Source organism: Lontra canadensis, unplaced genomic scaffold, assembly GCF_010015895.1.
Source record: "Lontra canadensis isolate GAN:19392208 unplaced genomic scaffold, GSC_riverotter_1.0 scaffold3, whole genome shotgun sequence".
Taxonomy (NCBI): Eukaryota; Metazoa; Chordata; class Mammalia; order Carnivora; family Mustelidae; genus Lontra; species Lontra canadensis.
Window position 1 is genome coordinate 44,725,074 of NW_022630997.1, and position 19,031 is coordinate 44,744,104.

The 19,031-nt window shown below is 54.2% G+C and overlaps 1 protein-coding gene across 4 annotated transcripts in view; it reads right to left on the bottom strand.

Moving 5' to 3' along the window:
- Nucleotides 1–494: 494 nt before the first annotated feature.
- The window catches only part of ADAMTS14 (ADAM metallopeptidase with thrombospondin type 1 motif 14), a 72,666-nt gene continuing 54,129 nt past the window's right edge, over nt 495–19,031 (bottom strand). For 3 of the 4 annotated variants that reach the window (XM_032841169.1, XM_032841165.1, XM_032841150.1), the window contains 10 exons: nt 18,080–18,213; nt 17,585–17,708; nt 16,545–16,625; nt 10,835–10,998; nt 9,292–9,460; nt 8,686–8,818; nt 6,748–6,955; nt 3,854–3,983; nt 3,623–3,733; nt 495–1,368 (listed from right to left, as the gene is read on the bottom strand). In XM_032841169.1, coding sequence (XP_032697060.1) covers nt 875–1,368; nt 3,623–3,733; nt 3,854–3,983; nt 6,748–6,955; nt 8,686–8,818; nt 9,292–9,460; nt 10,835–10,998; nt 16,545–16,625; nt 17,585–17,708; nt 18,080–18,213 — 1,748 coding nt within the window. In that variant the 3' untranslated portion in view covers nt 495–874. The remainder of the gene's footprint in view (nt 1,369–3,622; nt 3,734–3,853; nt 3,984–6,747; nt 6,956–8,685; nt 8,819–9,291; nt 9,461–10,834; nt 10,999–16,544; nt 16,626–17,584; nt 17,709–18,079; nt 18,214–19,031) is intronic. The other variant, XM_032841160.1, reaches the window with a different exon arrangement.

Below are 19,031 nucleotides of genomic sequence, written 5' to 3' on the forward strand. Positions count from 1 at the left end.
ACGACCTGAGAACTCCTGTTTCTGTGTCCCACAAAGTGACCTTCCACGTCTGCCTCCCTTCATGCCCCAGCGTGATGGCCAAGGTTGACACTCCTGCTTCAGCAAGCAGGCTAGCACCAGCTGGCCCTGGATGAGGGGGACACACATTCCAGAGAGTCCAGAGCCCCCTTCTCTGGGCTGGGCTGAGTGAAGTTGGGAAGCACCAGAAGGAACAGGAAATGCCCTCGGCAAGGGCAGAGATGGCCAACTCTGACTTCCAGCCGGCAGAGGTGAGCTGGACTCTGCTCTTGGCCTTGGCGGGAGGAGCTGTGTGGAGCTCTTGCTAAGAAGAGCCAGGCCTGAGATGAACTTGCCTCCCCACCGACCAACCCCCCAGCCCTGGAGCCAGAGCCTCGTGACCACACGCACCCGCGCCCTTTTCCCCATGGACTGCCTGAGAACACTCCTCCTCACCTTCCCTGCCCCACTTTGCCTCTCTGGGGAGGGGGCCTGGACAGAATGGGCCTCCATGGTGGTCCCCACATGTGCTGGCAAAGGCAGGCAGCTGGAGGGATCCAGCATGGGGCCCAAGGTGTGTCCGTGAGGAAGAGGGGCCAGACGACCCTCAGTCCCGCCAGGAGACGGACAGGAGCCCCTGAGAAATTCGGCTGTGTCGCCCCCGGGTCTCCGGTTAGGGGCTTTCCCTGATCTTTTTCGTCCTCGCACACCCACATCATGGGGTGAAGTGCCATAGCCCTAAACTAGAACAACAAGAAGGCAAATAATTTATAAGGCAGTCTGTGTTTGCCCCATCCCGCTGTGTGTCCTCCGAGCCCGGTCCTCTCTGAGGCAGCACACACTGTAAACTTGACCGGTGGGAGAGGCAAGGGGAGGCTCATGTGACCAGGGACGTGGTGGGGAGGCTGGTGCCTGGGGGCTTCGGGGCTTCCCTGAGCTGTCTTTTATCCTTGGAGACGGGCACAGGTGCCCTGGTCCAGCCCCAGGGCAGTCCCCGGGGGGTGCTGGGGGAAGTGCCCCAGGATGCCCGAGGACTCAGATTCTGGGGAGGAGAGTGGTGCTGGGTCACTGGGGAGCTGGTGCCCAGAGGCCTCGGGAGCTGTGTGGGCCGGCCATGCTGATGGTCATCTGCTCCTGTCGGCCCCACGGTGGGCTCCACAGCATCTGGAGGGGCCTCGGGTCCCAGCAGAGGACTCCCGGGGGTGGAGAAGGGTGGTGGTGAGGTCAGGCTCAGGTCCAGGCTGGCGTCGGGGCCCACGGCCCTCTTGGTACAGGACTCACAGCAGAGCCGGTGGTAGCCAGGGATGGAGCAGTAGCGATCGAGAACTTCCATCCGGCAGAAGATGGACCGGTCCCCCGTGCACGGCTCTGCTGCACACACAGCACAAGGACCAATGCCGGGAGGAGGCCTCCCCCCCCCCACTCCACCCAGCAACAGCAGGCCCTCCAGCTCCTGCCCTCGCTGGACCTCTTCTAAAGCTCTTTGCCAGAGCATGCCACAGTGCTGCCTGAGGGAGACACTGGCCAGAGTAAGAGCCTTTATTCTATGGAAGAGGAATTAAAACTCCCTAGAGCAGCAGTTCTCCAAGGAGGGTCCCCACACACGAACCATCAACATCACCTGGAAGCTTGCTGGAAATGCTGATTCTCAGGCCCCATCCAGCCGGACTGAATCAGAAATTCGGGGGGGTGGAGCCCAGCTCCGGATTTTAACAAAATCTTTGAGGTGATTCCAAGGCAAGGAGAAACCTGAGCATCACAAGCCCTACATCACCAGTCATCAGACTTGGCTGAGAAGTGGAACCCCCCGCAGTGGGGGTGGGGGCTTGACAAAGAGCCATGCCCAGGGAGACCGGACGGTCAGTGTGGCCTGGGCACTGGGGGGGGTTGTGACCTGCAGCAAAGCTTGGGAACTCTGCTCTTGAAGAAGTGGGAACCCTCGGCCCCTCTCCATCAACCCAAAGGAATTGATCCCCTCGGGCCAGGGCCAGGCAGATGCCTGGCAAACCCACATGTGGGACAAGCAGATGAAACGTCCTGGTACCCATCAACAGGCATCTGAAGACCTCCACCAATAAATCCAGAATAAAGCAGATCTGGGATCCAACTGAGGCTCTGCTGCTTAAAAAGCACGAGCCCTTGGGCAAGGCATTTAAACTCTCCAACCCTATTTTTTCTCCTATAAAATGGAATAACGCTATACATCTGTCAGTGAATAATAACTTTATGAAGACAAATACCATTTATGAAGTTCCTGGCACACAGGGCTGCCCTCTACACTAGTTTCACTTGCTTCAGTTCAAATAGCATCTAAAAATGTTTTTATGTTTCTGTGATAATTCCAGGTAGGTCTCTCCAGACCATATGAAGGCAGGAACTCCGCTTTCTACTAGTTTTTGCCCCAGGGCATGGAGGGGAGGTTTCAGGGGTGGGATGGGGAAGAGGCTGGGGGCTGGTTTGGGGGAACACGATAGATTCGGGGGAAAAAAATGGAAAGCCAGTGGCCTCTAGATGGCGCCAGAATTCCAGGACCAGAATCTTGAGCAGACTGGAAGGGGGTGCGGAACAGCAGTAAGGAGGGAGCTAGAAGATACTCTGAGCACATCTAGTGAGTCCCCCACTTTTCTTTCTTTTTTCTTTTCTTTTCTTTCTTTTTTTTTTTTTTTTAACAAATGAGACCATTGAGTTCAAAGAGGTTTAGGGATTTGCATAGGGTCACACAGTCAGCCCGTCCTCCACTAGAAATTAAGGTCTATTTTTCTGCTACTTGTCTTATCAGACCCTGGTCCTTGAGAAGGTGAGGAACTAAAAGTGAAGGAAAAAATTCTAGCAAGGAAGCTTAGAACACAGGCCCTGGTTCTTGGCAGGTGTCCAGTCAATATTAATTGATGGATTGGTGGATGGATCGATGGGTGGATGGATGATGGATAGATGATGGATGGATGGGTAGATGGGCAGATGTGTGGGTGGATGGATGATGGATGGATGGATAGGTGGGTGGATGGATGGACGGGTGGCTGGAGAGGTGGGTGGATGGGTGGATGGATGGAAAAATGGGAGGGTGTACTAATGAGCTCCTGATCATGAGGCAGAGAGAAAGCACTATTATTACTATTTTTGATGTTAGCTGACAGCTAGGCAGGAGTACATGTCTGTCTCATTTAATTCTCTCAATAGCCCTATGAAGACAGTTCAGATCTATAATTGCTTATCCAAAATCTTGAAACCAGTTGGATGCATAATTCAGAACCTCTGAAGTTTGAGAAGTATTCTTCATGTTACAGAACAATCCCGAGTTGGGAGTGGGACATCCCCTTGTAACTACAGCAAAGTTTCTATAGCAAAAGAAAGTGATCTCTTGCATCAGGCCAGATTCTGGCCTGGTGAGTTTGCACCAAATTTAGGGAAACACTTGCAGCTCTCGACATTTTGGCAGTGCAGATAAGGGTCTGTGGACCAGCATGGGCAAGACCCGCAGCTCACAGATGAGGAATCAGAGGCTCCAGGAGGCTAAGGTCACGTGGACTGGAAGCTGGGGCTGTCCACCCCCACCCACAGCCCGTGCTCGTTACATTACAACCACAGGAAGGTCTGGGGAGGAAGTAAAGTCCCGAGATACACTTACTTGATGATATCTTGTTAATGGGATGTAGGGGCCCAGACTGTGGCACCCACTCTTCTTCTGGGGTCACAGGTTCCTGAATGTCAGTGTTCACTGTAGAGTTCTGGAGATTTCCTGGGAGCGGGGAGAAGCAGCTCTAGGGTTTGGGATTTCGAGGGGGCCAGGATGCCCGCCGGGCTGGGTTTCAGGCCTCGGCCAAAAAAGCCGGGCCTGCCCCCACCCTATCCAGCTCACCTGCACAGGCTGGCAGGCTGCAGACCTGAACGGTGTCCGGCTTGTCCCCCTCACACTGCCCGAGACTGTTGGCGTTGGTCCGACACACCACTTGTCGCTGCTGGATGCCCTCTCCACAGGTGGCAGAGCACTGGGCCGGGAAAGCGGGCCAGGCCCCAGCAGCCGGGGGTAGGGGGACAGGTGGAGAGACAAGAGGGAGGGGGTGGTGAGCTCCAGAGTCCAGCCAATGCCCAGGACAGAAAGGTGCAAAGGCACTGAGTTTTTATATGATCCGAGGGACATGGGAGGACGGCAGTGAAGAGCCTCCCCAGGAGAGAACGCTCACATCAGTACTCTTCCGCTCGGAGCTCCCGGATCCTTTGTGTCACCTAAGCAGCTCAGCAGGAGACCTCGGGGATCCCATTCCAGCCCTTCTGCCTGGTCCCACCATGTCTAGTCTGTGTTCCTGGGGCCTGAAATACTTTGGGTATCATTCTGGCCAACCCCCTTGTTGCAATCCACCAGCCTGAGGCACCTGGGGCAGGTCCACTCACTCGATGGTATCTTAGTAACAGGATGGAGGGACCCGGATTGCGACACTTGCTTGGCTGAGTGAGCTGGGTGACACGGGCGCCCCGGACCCCTCTAGCTCTGACATTCAAAGACTCTGTGACTCCGTGTACTGAAACTCAGCCGGCAGAGGTGGGCTCGGAAGTGCCTTCTTCCCGGAGAGGGCAAGGCACAGGAGCACAGTCTCCAAGGGCCACTGTGCACCTCAGTTCCCGGGCCTCATCTCCTCTGAGAGATGGAGGCTGGTGGCAGTGGCTCCCAAAGAACAAGGCCACCTGGCGTGACCGGGTCACATGGCTTGGTCAGCACTGCTCCCCACCTCTCCTAATGGGATGGGGAAGACCTTACAGACGTGTACTTCTGTTGGGGCCTGAGGGAAACACGGGCACAGAGGACCACACAGATTGTGGGATGACATATCTCATTCCCACCCCCCAGGTTGCAGAATGACAGTAGCCCTTGAGGGGTCAATCTTACCAGGGCAATGAACTTCCACTCTCCCTGCCCCCTCCCCAACCCGCCGTCCCCCTGCTGTCAGTTTTCTCCAAAGCGTCTTCTGTAGACCAGCTGTCTGTTTTATATTAAAACAAATAAAGCTATATGTTAGGGAGAAGAAACTAAAGTCTGCATAAGTCGTGCAGGGATTTGGGATTATTTAAAAATACCCTTTATTATGTAATGTTTCCAGCGTACGTTAAAGTATTGGAAAGTCGGTCATGAGAGCCTGTTCAAATACCAACACCAGCTTTCATAAATCAGCATTCGGGCACGTTTTCAAATACTGTGTGGCGCCTTCTTAAACTTTAGATGCACTCCGTTCCATTGGAAGTGATCGTTCTCCATACTCCTGCACTTTCCTCTCACGCCTGTTCTGAGGTTTACCTATCTCGCTTAAGTACAGTTCAAGCTTATTTATTTTTCTCTGTCTGGGCTATTTTACTGTATGATCAGACCCTGATTCGGGGTCCAATCCCCTGCAGATGGGCAGTTAGAGTATCGCCTGAAATTCCGCTATTACAATAAGTACTGTTGTGCTTATCCTTGTGACCAAATGAGGTCTTAAAAATGATGGCAAAACATAGATACCGTAACATTTACTATTTTAACCCTTTGTAAGTGTCCAGTTCAGTGGCAACAAGGGCATTCTCATTGTGGTATGACCATCTCTATCACCACGCCCAGGACTTTCTCCTTCCTCCTAAACTGAGACCCTGTCCCCTCTAAACACAAATTCCCCCGCCCCCTCCCCAAGCCCCGGGCACCCACCCTCCTATTCGGCTTCTCTATGAATGTGGGTAAGTGGAATCGCACAGCATTTGTCACTTCATGTCTGGCTGGTTTCCCTTAGCATAACACGTTCAAGGTTTGCATCAGATGAACTTTTAAGAGAAAACTCAAGGCAGAAAATTTCCCCGTGGCCACTTCAAGGGCTTAGCCAGGAGAACTTGGACTGAATACTCCTTATGGTCTCTCCTTTCCTACCCTGGCCTTCCAACAGCGAACTTTCTTCAGAGCTGCTAGGTGATCTTTTACACCTGGAACCAGAGCTTGGAACACCCACATGAAAACCCCTCAAGAGTTTCTCACTGCTCTTAGGATACATTCTAACTCCTCACAAAGACCCCATAGCACTGACCCCTGCCTGCCTCTCCATCATCCTGTAGGCCCCGTCCCTTCCATTCAGCTCCAGTCCCACTGTCTTTTTGGTTTCTGGAACATAGCAAAGTTGCTCCTGCCACAGGGTCCTTCTGGGGCTCATCCATCAGGTCTTAGCTCAAATGTCACCTCCACAAGGAAGCCCTCCCAGATACATCACCCCCATTCGCTTCCGCACAGCTCCAGCTGCAACCTGTTAATGCTTTTGTTACTGGTTTACTTATCTCTTCCTTCTCTCTTACTGGGCTAGATGCTACACGAGGCCAAGAATCACATCTAGTCAACGATGGATTCCAGACATTCCTAGTACAGTATGCCTGGCATGTAGTTGGCACTCAGTAAATATTTCTTGAGTGCAAGAAAGTGCTTCCGTTTGCCCACCTGTGTCACAAGGATATTAGCCCATGCCTCCTAATTCTGACCCAGATCTAGGTCAAAGCGGAGAGTGAATGAATAGAAAGGCCTAGCCTAGAAACCTGGCCCAGCAGACGTGGGAGCTGTTGGACTTAGTTTTGAGAAAGATCAGAGGGGATCAGATCAGATGGGGGAAAGAAATGCAGTCAGAGACTCTCTGCCTGCAGGGAGCATCACACCTTTTAGCAATGCCTCAGCCAGAGCCACCTTTTCTAGGACTCCCCAGAGAAGGTGCCCGCTGGTCCAGCCCCTCCTGCCCTCTGGGAACAACTCACCTGGGACCAGGCTCCCATGCGCCACTGGGCTGGACAGGGCACACGGAAGCAGGGCCGCCGGGCCTCGGGCCGGTCCCCAGGGCAGGCCTTGGCCGGCATGGCCTTGTGGGTACCGTTGGAGAGGGGCAACAGGCACTGCACCCCTCGGGTCTGCACCCCCAGCTTCCCACAGCTCCGGCTGCAGGCACCCCACTCTTCCGTCACCCACCTGGAGACAGACAAGGCAAAAGGTGGAGGAGAGGAGGGACTAGGGGGACACTTCCTCGTAGGGTCACTCCCACCCCTTGAATCACTGCAGGCAGGAGCTGGAGAGTGGGTTTGAGTTTCAGAATGCTTGGGAGCCAAGACAGCCACCTGCTTGGGTCTGCAGCTGCCAGGCTGTGTGCCCTTATGGAGGTCACTTACTCTCTCCTCTGTTTCCTTATCTGAAAAATGGGTATAATTCATCCTGAAATCTGGCACCCTGCATGTTTGCAGGCAAGCTGTTAACGCCTCTGAACTCAGCTGCCTCATCTTCACATCAGGATTCCTTCAACACCTGGTAACTAGCAGAGTGTCTCCCGTGGGCAGGTACTGTCCTAGGTGCTGAGCTACGGCGGGACGCAAAACAGAGTGGCACCTTGTAGAACTGAAGCCTCTCCCCTGAGCCTCCTGGGACAATTAAAAGGACTTGTATACTTAGAGCACTTGGCAGAGTGTGTGCACACAGTAGGCACATAATAAATGCAGATACTATTATATTATCACCATCAGCACCTGCGGAGCTTTGGTGCTGATCAGCTAAGCTGGTGGTCTCCAATGTCTTCCAGCCCAGAGCAGCCCCCAAGAACACGAGAAGTAGACGACGCTGCTGGCTGAGTTAGACAAAGACCAAACGGGGGTTGGGAGGGTTAGCGGGGTGGGAGGCAGCCCCCAACCCCTACTCCCGTGTTTCCTGAGACATCTTTTAGTGAATGAGGGCTCTTTCGGCCAACCCCTTCCTTTAAAAGACAAAAAACAAAAAGGCCCCAAACTTCACTTGGCGGTTTACAGATGAGAAGCCAGGTGGGGTGACCCGCCCATGACCACAGTGGAGTGAGCACCACGTGCTCTGTGGCCATGGACATTGGCAGGAAAACGGTCTGCATATGGCGTGAAAGGGACGTGCAGAGGGCTGGGGAGCAGAGTATCCCGGCCCAGGCCTGGCGCAGGGAGGCCACTGTGGGCTCCGTGCCAGTCACCAGCTCCCCCTCCCCCGGCCCCGAGGCTCCCTCAGCCTGAGGGAGCAGAGCTGCTGTGAGTCAGCAAGGCCAAGTTAGACTGCTCGGACCCCCAAGGATTCCTGAGGAGGCTGGAGAAAGGCCTCGACTCTCTGCCTGGGGGCCGAGGAGGTGCTGGGGCCACCTCTGTGACAGGCTCAAGGCCAGACATTGAATCCCTGACAAGTCATAGCTCTTCCTCTCCACAAAGCCCCCTCCAAATAGCCCCAAGAATACGACCTTGTGCTCAAATGAACCCGTCTCCTCAGGCCAGGGAACCCCAGTGGGGGCTAGACCGCAGCTGCGGCTACGGCCTATGGCCCGGAGCCTACAAGCGCTGAAATCCACCTCACCTCAAAGACCCCTCAGATCGTTGAGGGAAAGCGATGTCCCCAAAGTGGGCCTTGGTTTCCCCATCTGTTAAAGAACGCTGGAAGGGGCAGAACAAAGGGAGCACCATCCTTCTTCCGGGAGTGGAAGTTAACCCAGAAGCCCCACAGGGGACAGGCAGGCAAGGAGGGCAGCGTGGACCTCGGGCAGAGTCTGCCCAGTGGGCTGCTCTGCCCAGGGAGCCGGAGACAAAGGGCGGTGTGCCTCCACGCTCTGGGGCCAGAGGAAGCGGGCCCGGCAGCTCCCCCTCCTGGCCAAGGGAGGGTCAGCAACACCCCTGGAAATGCAGTCGCTCCTCGGGGACACTCACACGGGCTGGGCACACGGGTGCTGGTTGCAGCGCCGGCGGATGGGCTTGGGCCTCTTCCTGTGGTCGCACAGGTGCCGCTGGACCATGTGGTGGTCACGGCGGCGCCGGCAGCCGTATTTGGTAAACTGGATCCCTGTGGGGAGGGCAGGCTGACTTGGGCCTGGTCCCACTAGGCCCCCACTGCTCTGCTGGGCCTAGGGGATGCCAAACTCTGTGGAGAGCCTGGAGGGCGAAGCCTACCTCCTTCTGTGCCTTTGCACCCCTCCTGCCCCAGTCGCTTTCTGAAGAAGCCCTGATCAGCCCATCTCCCATGTCCCTGGGTGAGGGAGTAGGGGACCTGGCTGGAGGGCTGCCTCTCTGCCAAGCTGGCGAGCCCTCACAGGGCGCAGGCCCAGCCTCAGAGCCACCACTCCAGCATCCCAGCCCCATCCCCACGGCCCTGCCCAGACAGGATATCACACCCGAGACATCTTTGAAGAGACAGTGAGGCACAAGCTAGGGACAGATCAAGTGGAGACAATGCTGGCCCCCAGACACTCCTGCTCCTCCCCTGAAAAGCCCTGGGCTGCCCTGACGAGGCCACCAGACGGCTGGACGGGCCGGTACCTCCTCCACAGGACTTGGTGCAAGGGGCCCAGCTCTTGAGCGCCCACTCGTAGGTGTCCGTCTCCTCCAGAAGCACATTGTTGCTCCCGATAAGAGGCAGCAGGTCCTCATGGATGACGTATTTGTAGGCCAGGCTGCTGCGGGGGCCCCCCTCGGCTGGGGGGAGCACCTGAGGACAGACAGAAGAGGTGGCACAGGACTGGAGAGCAGAGAGGCAAGACCAGCACAGAGTAGGGGGGCCAGAGAGGAGGAGTCAAAGGGAAGGATGTGGGCTCAGCACCCAGCCTGGCCTGGGAGGCCATTCACACCAGCCGCTGCGTGGCAGACTCGGGCTACACACCTGCCTCCCACAGACCTCAGTTCTAATGAGGGCAGGAACCGTGTCTGTCAGCTGGTCCTCCTCACTAGGGCAGCCATGCACTACCTGACTTCAGAAGATGGTCTATAAGGTAGACTCTTATCGGACATAGGATGGCCAATGGTTTCTCCCATCCTGTTCAGCTTGTCTTCTCATGGCTGTCCTCGTGTCTTCTGATGCACAAAAGTTCTCAGTTTCCACGAAGACCAATTAACCTATTTTCCTTCTGTTGCTCATGCTTTGGGTATCACAACTATGATCCAAGGTCATGGGATTGAGCCCTCTATTTTCTCTAAGAGTTCTAGGTTTTTAGCTCTTGTACTTGGGTATTTGATCTATTTGGAGCTCCTTTGTGTATATGGTGTGAGGTAGGGATTCAACTTCATTCTTTTACATGTGGATAATCCAGTTGTCCCAGCACCGTTTTAGTTGAAGAGATTATTCTTTGCCCTCTGAATGGTCTTGGTACCCTCACTGAAAAGCACTAGCTGTAGGTATATGGGGAGTCAGCAAATTAGGGTGAAGAGAAATACACATAGATTGAATTAATATGCTGACCCCAATGGGCTTCAGACCCTTCCCTCTTGGACCTTCTGACTAGTGAGGGCAACACCAGGAACAAAACCTGTCCCCAGTGTCCCTGCCACCAGCCAGTGCCAAGGGCCTGCAGACAAAGCCCCTCCTGGTCTGATGTCCTGCATTAACAGTCCCTGCTCTATAAGCCCCGGTCTATGGTCTAGGAAGAGGTGGTGTGGGCAGAGGTGGCCCCAGCAAGGACAGTGACCTCATCCCCTTCACAGGAAGCTGGCAGCATGAGACGGCACCCCCTGGTCACTTGTTGGCAAGGCCATAATGCCAGAAGACACCAGATGATGCCAGGACAACATGGGGAACCAACCCAGGGGCCTCCTGCTCATTCCTAGGCCCTATTTCTGACACTGCATTAAGGAGACTCCCTCTGACAGGAAGACAACCACTTCTTTCTCCTTCATCATTTGCCATGCTGCCTGCCTTTAAGCACAGAGGGTATCTTGGCCTTGACCTTGCCCAGGCTGCCGAAGACACTACAACAGGAGGACTTCAACAGGTCGGTGCTGGCTCAATAGTGAAGACAGTAAGCTAGGGGAGGCTGGGCTGGGGCACCAAGGGAGTGGACAGAGGCTACCGTGCAGTGTGGGGGCTCACCAGGACAGCAATGGCTTCAGGCAGGGGCCCACTGGTCTTGAGGCTCTCCTTGGCATCCTCCACCACGTACTCCCACTCCAGGCCCATTGCAGTAAAGGTCCGGCTCATTGCTTCCTTGCCCTTGGGGTTGAGGATGAAGCTGCCTGTGACCTGGTTCTTCACCGCTGGCCATGGGGAGAGGGTCACACAGATTTCTATTCCCCTTCACAGGAGCACTAGCCAGACCTCCTCCGGGGCACCAAGACTTTCCTAGTGAACCCCTTGGGGCTCCCTGTGACCCATTACTCCTTTCCACCGGAGGCTCCGCAGTCAGATGAGTCACCACACTGACGGCAGACAGCTTCCCTGCTTCTGGACCCTGGTGCACCCCACCCTGTCCTCCCTTCCCTTCCTCCTGCCTGACTAATCTGCACTCATATGGAAGGCTCAGCATAATTCTCCCCTCCTCCAGGAAGCCTTCTTTGATTGCTCCGTCCTCAAGAAATTGCCCCCCTCCCCACCCCCTAAGACTTTTATCGGAGAACCTTAAGGCTAAACATACAGGCTCTGGAGTCATACAGATCTGGGGAAGTTACTTAGCTTCCCTGTGTTGCCTCAGTTTCACCATCCATAAAATGAGAATCCTAACTATACCTTGCTCATAGGGCTGCTGCCCCATGAGGAAAACTGCGGTACCCCACCCCCACCTATGCTCCACGGGGCTCCGGCAACAGTTAAAATAGTTCATATGCATAAAGAACTAGGTGGCATGCGTGGTATGCTGCTGGCACTCAATAAATGGTAAGCATTATTATTATCATCAGTACAGGGCCTGATACTTGGCACCATTGTCCTTACAGATGTCCCATCCCCCCCACAGCCTGTCACCTTCATCTTGGTGTTCTTGGGGCCTGGCCTAGAGGGAGAGTTTTAAAAACATCTGTATATTTCTACCCTCTAACATCCCGTCAGTGAGTAACTTGCAATGTGGTCCTGAAAGTGCCTGGCAGGTGGGCGAGAGGTATGCAGGTGCAGACCCCCCCAGGGAAAGGCCCCGGTGTCACAGGCTTGGCCACCCTGGAAGCAGGAGGTCGGGGTAGGGTTGCAGCCAGGGACCCAAGCCTCCCAGGCAGGTAGGACAGCAAAGGCTCCAGAGCCTGGGCGTGTCCCCACTTGGTGAGGAAGAAAACCATTCTGCGTAATTATGCAACCCGAGAGCCAACAATCAGAGCATTAACTACACACCGGTCACTCTGCTACCTGCCCCTGTGGACTCCTCACGCATGTCCCAAGGCTGGTGCTACCCTGAGCCCACATGGAGAGTCAGAGGTCCCCAAGGGGCAAGGGCTTGTCCCAGATGCACAGAGGGCCGGTGGCCCAGCTTTCCAGGGACCAGCCTCCCTAGCAAGCAGGAGGAGGAGAGATATCCCTCATTTCTCATTGCCCAATCTCTCTTAGCCCCCAGAAATCGCCAGACCTGGGGCCGGAGCCAAGCAGCTCCTCGAGCCTGGCCCAGCCCCAAATCTTCCCACCACCCTGTCTGCTCCAACACCTCGAGGCAGTCACCACTCCCCTCCTCAGGCTGTACACCCCTCATTCCAGGGGCGGTGGGCTGGGCTCCTTGGGGACGTTACCACCCACGCTCGCCTGTGAGTCCTGGCCTGACCGCTGACCCACGCTGTACCCTGAGCGACCACGGGCGTCCCTCATTTGACTGACCTTCACTTCATGGTGCTTTTCAGATACTGCATTTTCTACAAACTGAACATCTGTGGCAACCGGGCCTCAAGCAAGTCTGTTGGTGACATTTTTCCAACAGCAGTTGCTCACTTCACATCTGTGTCCCATTTTGATAATTCTTGCAGTATTTCAGACATTTTCAGTATGATACTTGTTCTGGTGATCTGTGGTCATTGGTACTTGGTGCTCCTACTGGAATTGTTTTGGGGCACCAAGCACTGAGCCCACATAGTGCAGGGAACTTCACGGATCAATGTCATGCATGTCCTGACTGCTCCATGGACGGGTCTGTCCCCTGTCTCTGTCCCTGTCCTCAAGCCTGCTTATGCCCTGAGACAATAGTAAATCAGGTCAACAAATAACCTTTCAATGGCCACTAAGTGTTCCAGTGAAGGGAGCAGTCACTGTCTCTCATTTTACATCAAAAGCTAGAAATGGGGTGCCTGGGTGGCTCAGGGGGTTAAAGCCTCTGCCTTCGGCTCAGGTCGTGATCTCAGGGTCCTGGGATCGAGCCTCACATCGGGCTCTCTGCTCAGCGGGGAGCCTGCTTCCCCCTTTCTCTCTGCCTGCCTCTCTGCCTACTTGTGATCTGTCTGTCAAATAAAAATTTTTAAAAATCTTAAAAAAAAAAAAAAGCTGGAAATGATGAAGCTTGGTGCAGAACTCAAGTCCAAAGCCGAGACGGGCCAAAAGCCAGGCATGTTGTACTAAATAGTCAGCCCATTTGTGAAGGCAAAGGAAAGGTTCTTGAAGGAACGTGTTTCTCCAGTGAACACACGAATGATAAGAAAGTGAAGCAGCCTTATTGCCAATATGGGGAAAGTGGTCTGAATGCAAGATCAAACCAGCCACGACATTCCCTTAAGCCAGAGCCTACCCCAGAGCAAGGCCCTAATTCTCTTCAATTCTGTGAAGGCTGAGAGAGGGGAAGAAGCTGTAGAAGAAAAGCTGGAAGCTAAGAGAGGTTGGTTCTTGAGGTTTAAGAAGCGGGACCCCATAACAAAGAAGCAGAAGGTAAGGCAGTGAGTGCTGAAGGAGAAGCTGCAGCAAGTTATCCAGAAGACCCGGCTGAGATCATTCAAGAAGGTGGCTAAGCCCAACAAGAGATTTTTCAGTGTAGATGAAGACAGTCTCCTCCTGAAAGATGCCATCGAGGCCTTTCATGGCTAGAGAGGAGCCTCCATGATCCTCACGAGGCTGATGGGCAGTGCCAGAGGAAAAGTCCCAGCTCAAGGCGAGCACAGGGGAGACAGTAACTGCAGGCTTCTCCTCCCCTCGTTTCCTTTCAAAGAGTCCACAGCCCCAGATTCTCAGAGACTCCAACGAGTTTGGGCAGGACCTTGGCCTTCACTGCCAACACTGCCACCTGTCCTGGACTTCTCCAGAGAGCGCGTGCCCCGACAGGCAGGCACGCACGCACACACTCACTCACTCATGCATACACACCTTGCACATTTTCACCGGGGGCACACTGTGGACCTCACCCGTGTGTAATCACACAATGTGCGTGGCAACGTCGGGTCTCAGTTCCACTCCCCTCCCTGCCCAGCTCCTGTGGAGCTCTAGACCTCCAGGGAACTCACCCAGTAAACACACTGGGTGTGTTTACTGCCCAAGCTGAACCTGCCCTGGGTTCTAGAAGCTTCTGTCTGGACCCTTACAGGAGTCTGTGTGCAGCCTCCCTCATAGAGCACTCCTCACCTCTGGAGGAGGGAGGAGTAGACTTCTGCAGGCAGGGGTGGGGGCCGGGGCAGCAGTGGGGGTTGGGGGGTGGCCGGGTAGAAGGGGCAGGCCAAGGAGGCCCGAGGGGCTGCTGGTATTATGGACTCATCTGAGGGGTGGGATAGGAGGAGTGTCTGCAAGGTCCACCATCTTCTTGGAGTAAATGACCCTTCCCTCCTTGCCCCCTTCCCCCCCTCCTGGCCCCTGTTCCCACAAAATACCCCAGAGTTGGACAGGCAGGCTGGCAGGGAGTTGGCTAAGCCAAGCCAAGCCCTCCAGACTCTCACTCCCGGTGCAGAGTGGCGTGGTAGGCAAGGGCACTGGGCTGGCAGACAGCCCAGACTGGCTCACTGTGTGGGTGAGTCGGGGAACACAGAGGGCCCATGAGCCACTGTGGGCCTCGGTTTCCCCTTGTGCCTCTTGCCTATTTGCACTGCGCCCTCTCAGGTGCCTTCCAGAGCAGCCTGGCTCTATTACAGCTGTGTGAACGCAGGTGTATTCCCTGAGGGGTGCAATTTCCTCAGGATGCTTTAAAACATTTTCTGTTATTTTAGTGATAACCTAAAAATAGGAGTATCAGCATTTCTGTAACAGATGAGCCTGCCCAGAGACGTTATGCTTTGCTTTCGTGTTTAGGAAGAACTAGTGACAAGCAGTGTGACCAGGTGGGCATAAGAAGTAAGAGGGGCCTCTGGGATATGCTGAAGCCCAGCGACATCATGGCTCACACGCCCTCTGTGAGGGGTCTGAACACAGACAAGTGTGGGAGAGCCCAGCCACTACCCAGTGTTGGGGTGGCAGGCTTCTCTGCTTGCTCATTGAGACCCTGCTCCAAACCATGCTTGTGCGGTTTAAATTGACATTAATTCACCTACTACACACTTGGTCTTTTAAAGTGTGGAATTCAGTGACTATTTGACCACTGTCTGATTCCTGAAGACACGTCATCACCCCCATTTGCAGACCCTCCTGTGCCCCCCACCACTGGCCCCTGGGTACCACGAGTCTGCCCTCCTGTCTCTCTGGATTTGCCTGTTCTGGACACATTCATTTGTTTGGCCTCCAACTTGGTTTCAGCACAAACGGAACACAGCGAACAAATGAACACAAAAATCTCTCCCGTTACATTAATGTTCTCAACTTGAACTTTGTCGATTTATTTTGGGGCCCTAATTTTTAATCTCTCTTGGTTTTGTAGTTGTATAACTACTATAAGGAGTGATTTAGTGATTGTGTTTAAGTGTCATTATAATAAAATAATTGGGGCGCCTGGGTGGCTCAGTGGGTTAAAGCCTCTGCCTTCGGCTCAGGTCATGATCCCAGGGTCCTGGGATCGAGCCCCACATCGGGCTCTCTGCTCAGCAGGGAGCCTGCTTCCTCCTCTCTCTGCCTGCCTTTCTGCCTACTTGTGATCTCTGTCAAATAAATAAATACAATATTTTTTTAAAAAAGAATAATTTAAGGGTCCATGTGGCAGACTGCAAAAACGGCTACAAATTCCTCCTGTGCCAGCGTGCACACCTCCTTGCACTATGACTCTACCATACTTCCCACCAAGAGATTGTCTGTTGCTACCCCCTGAGTCTGGGGTAGTCTTGGCCATGAGACTGCTTGGGCCAACAGGATATTACCAAGCATGACACAAGCAGAGACCTGGCAAGCACTTGCCTGCTCTTGCCCCCACTGAGGACCATGTGACAGACACCATGTGAATAATCCCAGGCTAACCAGTTGAGGACATGGCCCTGTCACCCCCTCACACTGGTTAACTGCCAATACCAACCAGTATCTAATGGACTGACCTGATGCTGCCTTTGCATGGGGGAGTCCAGGCAGAGAAGCAGAAGCAACATGAGAGGGCCCAGCTCAGACTGATGGCCCACAGAACCGTAATCTAATATAAACACTTGTTTGAAACCACAAAGTCTGGGGATGGTATGTTACACAGTAAAAGGGGACTGATACATTGTACAAAAATGGTTTTCCTTCAAAAGAGATGTACAATTAATTAACAGTGGCTGCCCCCTGGGGAAACAAACTGCTCCAGGAGGGCAGGGGATGCCCTCTCACACCTTCCGAAATTTGAACCATGGAACAGGTTGTCTATTCAACATAAGTTAAAAAAAAAAAATTAAGGGTTCCCTGCCATCATTCAAATTTGTAAAATCTCCCCTGCTTTAGAATGCTTTCCTCTGTCCTCCCAGCTTCTCCACAGCTCAGCGCAGACCCCACGGCCTGGTGGTCCCTCTCCCAGCTCCCCGGCACTCACCAATGTGGTGGGGGACCTTCTCCAGCTCCTCAATCTGGATGTGCCGGGCACCTGCTGGGATCTGTACCAGTTTGAGAGCTCCTGCCACAGAGAAGGATCCGTGGGCATCTCGAACTGGTGGCCTCTCTGCCCAGCGGTCTGCCCCCCGCCCCTAGCACGTACCCAAGAACCTGTTCCCTCATCTGTAAAAGAGCAACGGGCCCTTGTCCACAAGGTGCTGAGAGGGTCAAATGAGATCCTATTGCTTAAATGCTTTATCAAGTCCAAGGGCGGCGTGTGAGGGGTTGGTGTGTGGGTAAGCACGCATGCGTGTTAGGTATTATTATTCCTCACTTTCCTGAGCCTCCTTTTCTCTCCTGATGTCCCTCCCACTTTCTTCTCACACCTTAAGGGATTTAAATGAAGACCCAGCACGGCTTCTCTGCTCCCAATCCCAGCCCTGGAAACAAACCTCTGTCAAACTTGCCCCCACAAGGAGAGGCGAGGCAAAGCTGTGACACTCTCAAAGGGGAGATGGAACTAATTCATCCTCGAGTGTAAAGTACTAATACCCGGCCCTTTTCATCAGCCAGGTGTGGCCAGACTGAAGATGGGGAGGGAAGTCAAGGAACTCAAGGTACCAGGAGTTCAAAGTAGGAAGTGCCACAAATTTACCAAAAAAGGGAGGGAGGAAGAGAAAAAGCAATCGCGTCCAGTCTGGGCTACCTCTTCAGACCTGTCTGAGCTCTCACTCCCCCCAGCAGTCCTGGGGTCAAAGAGATGGCTGAGCTCCTATCATCCCACACTAGATGGCAGAAAAATGCTTCTGAGCTCCCGGGCCCAAATGCAGGCAGCACGCCCTGGAAGAGGGGGCGGCAAGCTGTAGCTCTGGACTCAGCAGCCTGGGGCAGCCTGGGAAGCCCGAGGCAGGCTCCAGGTGCCTCCCCCACTCCACCCCACCCACCCGAGCTTGAACTGGCCCAGCAGAGGAAGGAGGGCCCACATGGCCAGGCCAGAACCCCAGCCACTCCTGGTCATCTCCCCAGCCCCAGGCTGCTCACCTGCCTGCTTGGAGGCCTTGCCCAGTGTCCCCTTCACAGTCCTGCAGTGAGAGTTGTCGCCGCCACAGACCCCACACTTGTCATCTGCCTTCATGGATCCCACCTCCTTGTCACAGCCGACGGGCTGAGGCCAGAGGTGGGGTCAGCAGGGGAAGGCTCCCATTCCCCCTGCTACCATCCCCATGCTAGCAGCCCCTGACTCCCTCCCCAGTCCTGAGGCCCCACAAGTTGACCAGGGACCAAGAGGCACTCCTGGACAGGTCTCTGCCACAAACTCGCCATGTGACATGCACAGATCTTATTCCCTTGAATGGGGCTGGGGACATAATCCCTTTTCAGCATCCGGGATTATGCTGACGACCAAATGTGTCATGGGTGGGGCAGTCGAGGAGAGGCTGGTCTCCCCAGGGAGCAGGAAGAGGGGCAGGAAGAGGGGCAGCCCTCCAGTCTCCCCAGGGAAGCCAGAAGGTGGGGGGCCCGGAGCAGGACACCTACCACACACTCGCCGCGGGCACAGACGCTATATGGGTCCCGGTAGCTGCAGCGCGTCCCATCGTGGACCACCTGGTTCATGAAGACCACATCCCCTGTGTCTTCCGACCGGCAGATCAACTCACACTTCTGGGCATCTGTGGACAGAGACCATGCTGAATTCCCAGTCTGATCAGAGAAAGTAGGCTGGCCCAGGAGGACGCCAGCACCTGTCCCAAGCAGGAAGCTCCCTGGTCAGCTCTGGGGTGCTGGTGGGATCCCTGGGGGTGGAGCTGGGACTTACAATCCCTGCGTAGTGACCCTGGGCAAATTATCAGACATCTCTGAGCCTCAGTTCCTTATCCCTGTTCAGTAAAATGCCACACAGGATGTTAAAGAAAATCAAGTGATAAAATAATAGTAATAATAATAAACCAACACTTAGTGAACGCTTACTATGTGCCAGATGCTTCCAAAACCTTCACACGCTATTTTCTTTTCTTTTCTGTTTTTCTTTGTAAGTAGGCTCCATGCCCAAGGTGGGGATTGAACTAGTCATGTGCTCTACTGACCAAGCTAGCCAGGTGCTCCTACACACCTTGGATATAAAACTTCAAATGTCTTCTGTGAATGAACTCATTTAAGTTTTTCAATACCCCAAGGAAGAAAGTTCTCACACTACAGAGGAGGAAACCAAGGACAAGAGAGGCTAAGAAATTTGCTCAAGGCCACACAGCCACATGCCAAGAAGAGCCAGGATTCTAACCTAAGCAGTCTGGCTCGAGTCCCAAACTGACCTCTCCCTACACGTCCCCAGCCACATGAATGATGGTGTATCTTAACATGTTTGTCAACATTGGGAGGTTGTGTGAAAGAAGGCAGAACAGTGATCTGGGTTTGCATTTGCCAAATGAGGCTGCAGTGAGAGAGGAAAGGAGGTCCTTTCTAATACTAACAACTAATTGTTCTCTTCTCT